This window comes from Pelophylax lessonae (assembly GCF_965119305.1).
Source record: "Pelophylax lessonae genome assembly, chromosome: 3".
In the NCBI taxonomy this organism is placed as follows: Eukaryota; Metazoa; Chordata; class Amphibia; order Anura; family Ranidae; genus Pelophylax; species Pelophylax lessonae.
The window spans coordinates 24,919,756-24,932,678 of NC_138770.1; the positions used below are offsets into that span (position 1 = coordinate 24,919,756).

The following is a 12,923-nucleotide window of genomic DNA, read 5'->3' on the forward strand; positions in this document are numbered from 1 at the left end:
CTGGCATTGCGAGCATACATCCCCTGAGAGGGATTGCTTCATGATGTGCCTTGATCTGGCAATCCGCTGTGTCTGTGTCCAGGAGAGGTGCTGGCAACATCTTGGAAGGAGAAGCGCCACGGCTGAGGGAAGAAATCTGTCACCTTCCCAGACCTGTAGGAGCCCTTTCTCTTCTTTGAGAACATACTTGTGGGCAGCGGGGCTGTGAGGAGATGTCCGTGGAGGATTTTGTGTCCCTGTGTGGCTGTAATGCTGTCTTGTGAGCTGTCTTTTGTTGGAGCCGAGCTACAGAGTGGCCATCTACATCAGCGGTAAACCACGAGCCCCCCTAATTATTTTATTTATATAAATAAGCCTTCAAGGAAGTGTTCTTATTTTGAGAGATCTCCACCGCCATTCCTATGTGACCATTACATCCTTGCAATTTATGCTTAACATCTTTGTTATGAGTGGACTGATATATACACACTCAGGAAGGAGAGAAAGGGGAAGGATATACAGTACATTCACACACAGCACAAGGCCGTGTTCACACTACCAGACGGTTCTCAGGGCTGCAGTTCCTCTGATATCCACAAGGTGGTGATCTCACTTCTACCCAGACAGGAAGTCTCTATGGAATACAGACAGGAAGTGATGTCAGATACAGACAGGACATTCCATTTGGTAGGACGGAGAGAGAAGACACTGCTGGATCAAGCGGCAAAGGAGGTAATATGTAGATTAACCCCTTCAGGGGGATCAGTTTATGAATAATATATCTTGCTTCCAAAGCTGGCCATACATGGTTCCGTTTTATCGTTCAGCCAGTGAGTAAAAAAACGGAACCAATTCCTGGGTCCATCTACGCATTGGAGGAGGATGGAGAAATCCTCTCCACTGCACTATTGTATTCTGACAATGGGGGGTGCTCCTCCTCAGAATACACAGATCAGTGATGAAGCTATTGGCTGCAGCCGCTGATGGAGTGACTTTTATCCAGCAGTGACCACACTTGGATGGAAATGTGACCGATCCCTGCTGAACCAGCTGAATTTCCATGTATCTATGGTCACCTCCCCTCCCCCTGATCTCCTTCATTATGTAAGTCATGCTGAGATAATCTCCCATTGGCTGAGCAATATTCTCATTTGTCTCTGAGCTCCTTCTTGCTATTCCTCGTCCTGCCTGTTGTTTCCTTGGATTGATTTTCTGTGTAGTGACCCCGGCTTCATCTCTTGGATGCGCTCGTCTGTTGCTTGCCCTGACCTTTATCCTGATTCTCATCTCACACCCAACATAAAGAATGTAACTTGTGATCCAGGTGGCCAAATTTTATAAGAATCCCGGACCCCAAGAATAATAGAAAACACTAAACTGTCCAGATTAAATATTTTCTTACTGGGACCATAGAGCTAAAATCCACACCGACCTTCATATTACCTCCTGATATCCTCATCCTATTATTGTACATCCAATACCAATCCAGATAATTCTCTGTTATCAATATTATCTGTCTACAGGGAAACCTTCAGACATGACAGCACCAATGAGGACGGAGGAGGACCGGAGTCACATGACTGAGAAGATACTAAACCTCACCCTGGAGATCATCTACCTGCTGACCGGAGAGGTGAGGAGGATTCTGGGAGGTCACATGACATCACTCTTATCTCTATTAATAAAACACAGACCTGACCGGAGAGGTGAGGGGGATTCTGGGACTGTAACATGATATTCCTATTGCTTCCTCAATACAGAGATTTCCTCTTCTGAAGTCAGGTGATCATATGACCATCACAGTGCCTCCATGTGACTCCCTAAAACCTGAGAGACACAACATGCAGAAGATTCTAGAAGTCACCAAGAAGATGATGGAGCTGCTGACAGGAGAGGTGAGCGGTGCTGGGAATTCTGGGACATTATCCAGTAACAGACAAGGGATGTGTCTGGATGGTGACTGTATCATTGTGTGTGTCAGGTTCCTATAAGGTGTCAGGATGTCACTGTCTATTTCTCCATGGAGGAGTGGGAGTATTTAGAAGGACACAAGGATCTCTACAAGGACGTCATGATGGAGAATCAGCCGCCCCTCACATCACCGGGTAAGAGGAGACTTTATTGTAAAGGAGAGAGCAGTACGGAGGCTCCACCTAGATCCCCCATCATCCGATAAACACATAGAAACAATGTATTCAGTCAGTGTGTGTGTTTCCTACAGATGGATCCAGTAATGGGAACCCACCAGAGAGATGTCCCCGTCCTCTGTATTCCCGGGATTCCACACAGGAAGATCACACCATCCCTCACCATCATCAGGTAGATGAGGAACAATCACTGATAGTATCATTAGGATCTGTACATTATCTGCATTGTTACCATTGATGTCATTTTTATTATATATTCAGAGTGGAAACCTGAGAGATTCTAAAGTTGAAGTTAACCACTTACCGCAAACTGACGTAGATCTACGTTGGGTAACTTTGCGGAGTTATACCGGGATGATGCCTCTAGCTAGAGGCATCACACCGGTACCGTGGTTTGAAGCCGACGGTCGGCTTTCCGTCGGTAACGACCGATGCGGCTCGGGAGCCGCTCGATCGTTACCCGGGTGAGCAGAAGGGGACGTCCCCTCCCGCTGCCTTCCGTGGCTTTGCTCGGGGCTCCCGTCCCACCGGGAGCCCCGAGCACCCAGCCGGCACGTCTGCCGGCTGGATGGAGTCCCGATGAATGCCGGAAACGGCATCGATCGGGTCTCTGATGACGTAACCCGGAGGCGGCATCCATGATGTCACTTCCGGGTTACTGTGCTGCAAAAGGCGGCAGATTTGAAAAACAGCTGTATGCAAAAATGCCGTTTTTGGCGTTTTGCATACAGGGAAGTGTAGTGGAGGGGTCTAGGGTCTTTTAGACCCTCGATCCCTCCATAAAGAGTACCTGTCACGACATATTGGTGTCACAAGGGATGCTAACATTGCTTGTGACAGCAATAAAAGTGATCAGATTTTTTTTTTTTTTTAAAAACCTGTAATAAAATAAAAAAAATAAATAGGAAAAAAAAATGTACCCGTCACCGTCACCGTTAGCTCGCGCACAAAAAAAAACGTATACGCAAGTCAAGCCGCGAATGAAATCGCTGTTCAAAACCACACATGTGAGGTATCGCTGTGATCGCCAGGGCAATAATTAAAAAAAAGAGCTACACTCTAACTCTAAACTGGTAAATGTTAAATACATTTAAAGCGTCGCAGATTGAGATCTCTATTGACCGTAGTTTGTCGCCATCCCACGGGGGGGGGGGGGGGGGGGGGGCGCAATTTTAAACCGTAACAGGTTTGGTATCTATTTACTCGGCGTGACATCATCTTTCACAATATACAAAAAAATGGGCTAACTTTACTGTTTAGTATTTTTTAAATGCAATTGAAAGTGATTTTTCAAATTTTTTCAAAAAAAAGACCGCTGCACAAATACCGTGTGACAAAAAATTTTGCAATGACCGACATTTTATTCTCCAGAGTCTTTGCTAAAAAAATATATAGAATGTTTGGGGGTTCTAAGTAGTTTTCTAGGAAAAAATACTGGTTTTAACTTGTAAACAAAAAGTGTCCGAAATAGGGCTGCGGCTTAAGTGGTTAAAGAAGAGATAAAAGAGGAGGATGATGAGGATGGGGTGATGGAGGAGTCGGAGTTTCTAAGGGACCACAAAGTTCTGTATCAGGACACCATGGTGGAGTCATCCAGCTACAGAAACCCACCAGAGAGATGTCCCCGTCCTCTGTATTCCCGGGATTCTACACAGGAAGGTCACACCATCCCTCACTGTTACAAGGTTGGTGGATTGGAGCATCTAGAACAGTGATTCTTAACCTGGGTTCGATCGAACCCCAGGGGTTCGGTGGGTCAGTCTCGAGGGTTCGGCACACCCTCCACTAGTACCACTTCGCTGTCAGGGACTATTTCTCCAGTTTCGGGCATGTCCTTCCGCTCCTGCTTCGCTCGCACTCACAGCTCTTTCTGCCCCTGGCTCACTCTCACTGCTGGCTGTGCAGCTCGGCTCCCGGCCGAATCCGATCCAGCCGGAGCCGGCGTCGCCCACTGTGGAGTGGTGGTGGGGGGGGGGAGACAGGCCAGGCGGAGAGGGACTGTCTGGGGGAGGGACTAACCCATGCAGGTGCCGCCCAGCGCAGCGCGGGAGAGAACCACCAGGCCAGACAGCCGCAGCAGCAGAAGAAGCCGGCAGGTCAGAGGCCAGAGAGCCAGTGGTGACAGTGGTGCTGCAGCCTGCAGGAGGAAAACCTAGCCTGTGATGGGGAGTCGGGACACAGGTGAATAAAAGGTAGGACTGGAGTAGTATTGGCTGTACTAGTCTAGTGACTGACTGTCTGACTGACTGTGTGAGAACACTGAGAAGACTATGTAAAGGGGATCTATTATATGGGGAACCTGGCCTGCTGTAAGGGGGAGATCTAAATGGGGGACGGGACCTCATCTCACCCTGGCCTGCTGTAAGGGGGGAGCTATATGGGGGACATGATCCCCCATATAGATCCCCCCTTACAGTAGGCCAGGGTGAGGTGAGGTCCCCCATATAGATCTCTCCCTACAGCAGGCAAGGGTGAGGCTAGGTCACTCTGGGGTCCCCCATATAGATCCCCCTTACAGCAGGCCAGGGAGAGGTTAGGTCACTCTGGGGTCCCCCATATAGATCCCCCCCTACAGCAGGCCAGGGTCCAGACCTTCCCTCACCCTGTCCTGCTGTAAGGGGGGAGATCTATATGGATCCCCCCTTACAGCAGGCCAGGGTGAGGTGAGGTCCCGTCCCCCATATAGATCTCCCCCCTTACAGCAGGCCAGGGTGAGGTGAGGTCCCGTCCCCCATATAGATCTCCCCCCTTACAGCAGGCCAGGGTGAGGACCCGTCCCCCATATAGATCCCCCTTATAGCAGGCCAGGGTGAGGTGACATGATAATGACATGAGAGTGGCACTTGCCAAGATAAAGCCGCGCATTTCTGAACTGGTCTCTGAAAGACAACAGCAGAAGTCACACTAATTTGCAGTAAATATTCATTATTATGTTTTTGTTTTTGAGTGAAAATCATGTTTTAATGGTTTTGTTCTTTGTTCTTAATGGTTTTGTTCATTTTGTGCACCTATGTATAAATATATACCTAAAATAATATATACCTATGTTTTGAATTTGAAAAAATCATATTTTATTTTTCCAATTAAAGCGGTTGTATCCCGCTTTTTGACACTTTTACCTACAGGTAAGCCTATAATAAGTACAAATAATATCTCCTAAACCGGCACGGTTTAGGAGATATTTACAGTGCATGCAGCCGCTCGCGCGAGCGGCGCATGCGCTCTGAAGGTCCGGGGGGGCCTTCAATTAACTTGCCGGGAGCTTGCCGGAAAAATCACTCCCGCGCGCATGCGCGGGAGTGACGTCATCGCGGCTCCGGCCAATCAGCGCGCTGGAGCCGTCTCTTCCGGCCAATCAGCGCGCCGGAGCCGCCGAACCCGGAAGAGACGACGAGGGATCATGGCAGTGCCCGCATCGATGTCCGGGGGTCCGTGTCGGGGCTTCGTTTTAAGGTAAGTTACACATAATGGGCTAGTATGCTATGCAAACTAGCTCATTATGCCTTTGTCTTGCAGGTTTTTTTTTTTATTTATTTTTTTTTATAGGGTTTACAACCGCTTTAAGAAGGGTTTGGTGAATGCGCATATGAAACTGGTGGGGTTCAGTACCTCCAACAAGGTTAAGAACCACTGATCTAGAACATGGACTTCTGGAGAGGATGTATTTTTTTTTTATATATATATAATATCACAATATGAAAGCTTTTATCTTCCAGATGATATTCTCTCTCATTTTCTTGGTTTAGAGTGGAGATCCAATCGATATAGAATTTGAGGTTAAAGCAGAAGAAGAAGAGACGTATGTGAGGGATGATCAGCAGTCTATGGAGGAGGATGGAATAACGGGGACATTTATAGAGGAGGACACTCCTACAGAGATCAGCACAGGTGGGTCATTAACACTAAATACATACATGACATAAATACATGTAATCCACCACTGACTACTGAATACCAATATTATGAGTCCTGACCCTTACACTGTATAATTTACAGTGCATTGCAAAAGTATTCGGCCCCCTTGAACTTTGCGACCTTTTGTCACATTTCAGGCTTCAAACATAAAGATATAAAACTGTAATTTTTTTGTGAAGAATCAACAACAAGTGGGACACAATCAAGATGTGGAATGAAATTTATTGGATATTTCAAACTTTTTTAACAAATAAAAAACTGAAAAATTGGGTGTGCAAAATTATTCAGCCCCCTTAAGTTAATACTTTGTAGCGCCACCTTTTGCTGCGATTACAGCTGTAAGTCGCTTGAGGTATGTCTCTATCAGTTTTGCACATCGAGTGACTGAAATTTTTGCCCATTCCTCCTTGCAAAACAGCTCGAGCTCAGTGAGGTTGGATGGAGAGCGTTTGTGAACAGCAGTTTTCAGTTCTGTCCACAGATTCTCGATTGGATTCAGGTCTGGACTTTGACTTGGCCATTCTAACACCTGGATATGTTTATTTGTGAACCATTCCATTATAGATTTTGCTTTATGTTTTGGATCATTGTCTTGTTGGAAGACAAATCTCCATCCCAGTCTCAGGTCTTTTGCAGACTCCATCAGGTTTTCTTCCAGAATGGTCCTGTATTTGGCTCCATCCATCTTCCCATCAATTTTATCCATCTTCCCTGTTCCTGCTGAAGAAAAGCAGGCCCAAACCATGATGCTGCCACCACCATGTTTGACAGTGGGGATGGTGTGTTCAGGGTGATGAGCTGTGTTGCTTTTACCCCAAACATAACGTTTTGCATTGTTGCCAAAAAGTTTGATTTTGGTTTCATCTGAGCAGAGCCCCTTCTTCCACATGTTTGGTGTCTCCCAGGTGGCTTGTGGCAAACTTTAAACAACACTTTTTATGGATATCTTTAAGAAATGGCTTTCTTCTTGCCACTCTTCCATAAAGGCCAGATTTGTGCAGTATACGACTGATTGTTGTCCTATGGACAGAGTCTCCCACCTCAGCTGTAGATCTCTGCAGTTCATCCAGAGTGATCATGGGCCTCTTGGCTGCATCTCTGATCAGTCTTCTCCTTGTATGAGCTGAAAGTTTAGAGGGACGGCCAGGTCTTCGTAGATTTGCAGTGGTCTGATACTCCTTCCATTTCAATATTATCGCTTTCACAGAGCTCCTTGGGATGTTTAAAGCTTGGGAAATCTTTTTGTATCCAAATCCGGCTTTAAACTTCTCCACAACAGTATCTCGGACCTGCCTGGTGTGTTCCTTGTTCTTTATGATGCTCTCTGCGCTTTAAACAGACCTCTGAGACTATCTCAGTGCAGGTGTATTTATACGGAGACTTGTTTACACACAGGTGGATTCTATTTATCATCATTAGTCATTTAGGTCAACATTGGATCATTCAGAGATCCTCACTGAACTTCTGGAGAGAGTTTGCTGCACTGAAAGTAAAGGGGCTGAATAATTTTGCACGCCTAATTTTTCAGTTTTTTATTTGTTAACAAACTTTGAAATATCCAATAAATTTCGTTCCACTTCATGATTGTGTCCCACTTGTTGTTGATTCTTCACAAAAAAATTACAGTTTTATATCTTTATGTTTGAAGCCTGAAATGTGGCAAAAGGTCGCAAAGTTCAAGGGGGCCTAATATTTTCGCAAGGCACTGTATATTGTACATTACATACTCCTGACCCCGGCACTATATATTCTATGTTGTATATTACAGACTTCTGCTCTATCTCCTCTAGCCACTGCTACAGTATCTCACAAAAGTAAGTACACCCCTCACATTTTTGGAACTATTTTATTCTATCTTTTCATGTGACAACACTGAAGAAATGACACTTTGCTACAATGTAAAGTAGTGAGTGTACAGCTTGTATAACAGTGTAAATTTGCTGTCCCCTCAAAATAACTGAACACACAGCCATTAATGTCTAAACCGCTGGCAACAAAAGATAGTACACCCCTAAGTGGAAATGTCCAAATTGGGCCCAAAGTGTCAATATTTTGTGTGGCCACCATTATTTTCCAGCACTGCCTTAACCCTCTTGGGCATGGAGTTCACCAGAGCTTCACAGGTTGGCACTGGAGTCCTCTTCCCCTCCTCCATGATGACATCACAGAGCTGGTGGATGTTAGAGACCTTGCGCTCCTACACCTTCTGTTTGAGGATGTCCCACAGATGCTCAATAGGGTTTAGGTCTGGAGACATGCTTGGCCAGTCCATCACCTTTACCCTCAGCTTCTTTAGCAAGGCAGTGGTCATCTTGGAGGTGAGTTTGGGGTCGTTATGTTGGAATACTGCTCTGTGGCCTTGTCTCTGAAGGGAGGGGATCATGCTCTGCTTCAGTATGTCACAGTTCATGTTGGCATTCATGGTTCCCTCAATGAACTGTAGATCCCCAGTGCCAGCAGCACTCATGCAGCCCCAGACCATGGCACTTCCACCACCATGCTTGACTGTAGGAAGACACACTTGTCTTTGTACTCCTCACCTGGTTGCCGCCAAACACGCTTGACACCATCTGAACCAAATAAGTTTATCTTGGTCTCATCAGACAACAGGACATGGTTCCAGTAATCCATGTCCTTAGTCTGCTTGTCTTCAGCAAACTGTTTGCGGGCTTTCTTGTGCATCATCTTTAGAAAAGGTTTCCTTCTGGGATGACAGCCATGCAGACCAACTTGCGCAGTGTGCGGTGTATGGTTTGAGCACTGACAGGCTGACCCCCCACCCCTTCAACCTCTGCAGCAATGCTGCCAGCACTCATACGTCTATTTCCCAAAGACAACCTCTGGATATGACGCTGAGCACGTGAATCCAACTTCTTTGGTCAACCATGGTGAGGCCTGTTCTGAGTGGAACCTGTCCTGTTAAACGGCTGTATGGCCTTGGCCACCATGCAGCAGCTCAGTTTCAGGGTCTTGGCAATCTTCTTGTAGCCTAGGCCATCTTTATGTAGAGCAACAATTCTTTTTTTTCAGATCCTCAGAGAGTTCTTTGCCATGAGGTGCCATGTTGAACTTTCAGTGACCAGTATGAGAGAGTGAGAGCGATAACACCAAATTTAACACACCTGCTCCCCATTCACACCTGGGACCTTGTAACACTAACGAGTCACATGACACCGGGGAGGGAAAATGGCTAATTGGGCCCAAATTTGGACATTGTCACTTAGGGGTGTACTCACTTTTGTTGCCAGCGGCTTAGACATTAATGGCTGTGTGTTGAGTTATTTTGAGGGGACAGTAAATTTACACTGTTATACAAGCTGTACACTCACTACTTTACATTGTAGCAAAGTGTCATTTCTTCAATGTTGTCACATGAAAAGATAGAATAAAATATTTACAAAAATGTGAGGGGTGTACTTACTTTTGTGAGATACTGTATATACACATAATATGGATTCTCTTTGTTATGCCCATTTCATACCAGCTGGACATTTTATATCTGATGAAAAAATCAAACGAAAATGAAAATAAATTTCTTCCCCCAAATCTGTAGACAATAAGTGGGAAATAATAATCCAATCTGTGCGATATCACCGCGCCGTGTAACAATCAGACTTAAAATTCTAAAATATGAAATCTATTAAACAGTGTCAGGAAATGAATAAATAGTAATGTGATCGTCCAATAAGAGGATAGAAATGTGTGTCATGTGACACGTGTCATCAGTCAGGGCCAATATAAATGATAAAGTGCGAGTGCAGAAATTGCAGATGAGAAAGGTGCTGGTGGTCACTTCCACTCACCTTACCATCTGACTCCTGTGTTACCAGCGAGTCCCACAGATCCCTTCCCCCTCTAGGGATATCGCTCACTCCTCTCCTCCTTCCTCTTCCTCCACGGTATATATGGGGGGAGGGTAGAAAATAACACCCCCTCTAGTGCTCTCCGTCTATCTGCTTTATTCAACATTAAAATCCAAGATGATAGAATTACAAAGCCGGGACTTGAGCAGTGCGGACTAAACAAGCTTCACAATGTGATCCTTCACTCAGATACCCCTTCCCTGGGATGGCCGAGATGGGACGCAGGCTCCACCCATATTTTCTATCACCCCCCTCCCATATATACCATTTATTTGATTTTTGTGTTTAGTGAAATAAACTTTCTGAATGTAAGCTGCCATTGGGTGAATGTTTCTGTGAATATTTATACACCATTCTTTACACTACATGATTGTACCGATTTATTATTTATTTTATATCTGATGATTTGATGGGAGGACAGACTTTTACATGGTGATAATAATGTGATAACATCCTCAGACTTTGGAACCTTAAACAGAAAGTGATAATGAGGGAGGAGTCAGTAACCCAATGATGGTGGTCTTCAGGATCATTCCAGTCTTCATCTAGGTTGTTCTCCCCCCATCCTCACTCTTTGACCTCTGGTGGGGCTCAGCCCCGCTGTTATTCATGACTAAATTATGGACTAAATAAGGAAGTGCAGCACTTCTTGTGTTGGGAAGATGGCAACGAGTAATAGAGGGGGAGGGGACACTCGTCCTATAATCCTCTCATCACTGTCACTCCTATAAAAGACAGTTCTCGTTGTTTCCTCACTCTCTGACTAAGGTCCATGAATAAAGAAATGAACTGGTAGGAGATCAGAGGACCCATTTACTAGTTACCTTGAGGGGGGAATTGTAAGATCCTCAGAGACAAAGCTGTCTGATGTGGGCAGAGTCCTGGTTTAGGGGAACCAATCTGCTGATCTCTAGTAATAATCTTTGTATTTCTATTTTAGTAGATGGACGGGAGATGAGGAAAACCTCAGAGGATTTTCTCACTTTGTCTCCAGACTGTAAAGTAGAAGATGAGGACATCACACAGTATAGTCCAGGAGAAAACCCGGCTACCTCAAATGTCCATCCGGCACCACACAGTGTAGATGGACCATCGTATTCCTCTTATCCTGAGGAACCTCAGACTGTGAGGGACAGTGCCGGACCATCGTATTCCTCTTATCCTGAGGAACCTCAGACTGTGAGGGGCACTGCCGGACCATCGTATTCCTCTTATCCTGAGGAACCTCAGACTGTGAGGGACAGTGCCGGACCATCGTATTCCTCTTATCCTGAGGAACCTCAGACTGTGAGGGACGGTGCCGGACCATCGTATTCCTCTTATCCTGAGGAACCTCAGACTGTGAGGGATAGTGCTGTCCTTACAGCAGATAAGAGATTCTCCTGTACTGAGTGTGGGAAGTGTTTTCAGTCTAAATCCCATCTTAATAGGCATAAAAGATCTCACACTGGTGAGAAGCCCTATTCCTGTCCTGAGTGTGGGAAATCTTTTTCATGCAAGTCCACTCTTTCCACACATCAGAGATCGCACACTGGTGAGAAGCCGTATTTCTGTCCTGAGTGCGGGAAATGTTTTTCAGTGAAGTCCCATCTTTCCAAACATCAGAGATCTCACACTGGTGAGAAGCCGCATTCCTGTCCTGAGTGTGGGAAATCTTTTTCAGAGAAGTCCACTCTTTCCAAACATCAGAGATATCACACGGGGGAAAAGCCATATTCCTGTCCTGAGTGCGGGAAATGTTTTTCACGCAAGTCATATCTTTCCACACATCAGAGATGTCACACTGGTGAGAAGCCGTATTCCTGTCCTGAGTGTGGGAAATGTTTTTCAGAGAAGTCCACTCTTTCCACACATCAGAGATATCACACGGGGGAAAAGCCATATTTCTGTCCTGAGTGCGGGAAATTTTTTCCACACAAGTCATATCTTTCCAGACATCAGAGATGTCACACTGGTGAGAAGCCGTATTCCTGTCCTGAGTGTGGGAAATGTTTTTCACAAAAGTCATCTCTTTCCACACATCAGAGATGTCACACTGGTGAGAAGCCGTATTCCTGTTCTGAGTGTGGGAAATGTTTTTCACAAAAGTCATATCTTTCCACACATCAGAGATTGCATGCTGATGACAAGCCGTATTCCTGTCCTGAGTGTGGGAAATCTTTTCCAGATAAGTCCAATCTTTCCAGACATCAGAGAGTCCACACTGGTGAGAAGCCATTTTCTTGTCCTGAGTGCGGGAAATGTTTTTCAGATAAGTCCGCTCTTTCCAGTCATCAGAGATTGCACACTGGTGAGAAGCCGTATTCCTGTCCTGAGTGCGAGAAATGTTTTTCAGATAAGTCCGCTTTTTGTAGACATCAGAGATTGCACACTGGTGAGAAGCCATATTCCTGTCCTGAGTGCGGGAAATGTTTTTCACAGAAGCCTAATCTTTACAAACATCAGAGATCTCACACGGGTGAGAAGCCGTATTCCTGTCCTGAGTGCGGGAAATGTTTTTCACAGAAGCCTAATCTTTACAAACATCAGAGATCGCACACTGGTGAGAAGCCATATTCCTGTCCTGAGTGAGGAAAATGTTTTTCACAGAAGTCCAATCTTTCCACACATCAGAGATCGCACAGGGGGGAGAAGCCATGTTCCTGTGCTGAGTGTGGGAAATGTTCCTCATTGAAGTCCTATCTTCCTGTACATCAGGGGTCCCACACAACCCTGGAGGTGTATTAGTGCCTTGAGTGTGGGAAATGTCTTCTATATGAATGTTGGTGGACATGTGGGGAAGAAGCACACCCTGATATACACCTCAGATATACTCTATGGCTGATCTTCATCATGTAAGAAACCCTTCATAAGGAGATCAGAGGTCACCAAAGACATGGATGAAGTGTTGTCCCGTGTTGGCCATTGATAGCAGGAGAAAAATAAAAATGGAGTCCTTACCTTTCATTGGCTACATTTTGTGCGGGAAGATTTCACAAACACTTACAGATCTGGTTGTTATAAATGTGTTGATGAAATG

General features: G+C 45.5%; 3 protein-coding genes across 3 annotated transcripts in view; all 3 read left to right on the forward strand.

Moving 5' to 3' along the window:
• LOC309550250 (uncharacterized protein) overlaps positions 1-12,923 on the forward strand; it is a gene marked incomplete at both ends in the record, with an annotated part of 974,848 nt that overhangs the window by 368,800 nt on the left and 593,125 nt on the right. The gene's annotated exons all lie outside the window — the stretch shown is intronic.
• Positions 1-12,923, forward strand: part of LOC309550781 (gastrula zinc finger protein XlCGF66.1-like) — a 353,589-nt gene that overhangs the window by 268,816 nt on the left and 71,850 nt on the right. The gene's annotated exons all lie outside the window — the stretch shown is intronic.
• LOC309549803 (uncharacterized protein) lies at positions 785-2,000 on the forward strand (the record flags this gene model as incomplete). Its single annotated transcript, XM_082250306.1, has 3 exons — positions 785-809; positions 1,503-1,612; positions 1,740-2,000. 3 exons carry the CDS (start codon positions 785-787, stop codon positions 1,968-1,970), a joined length of 366 nt encoding a protein of 121 aa, XP_082106432.1. The 3' UTR covers positions 1,971-2,000.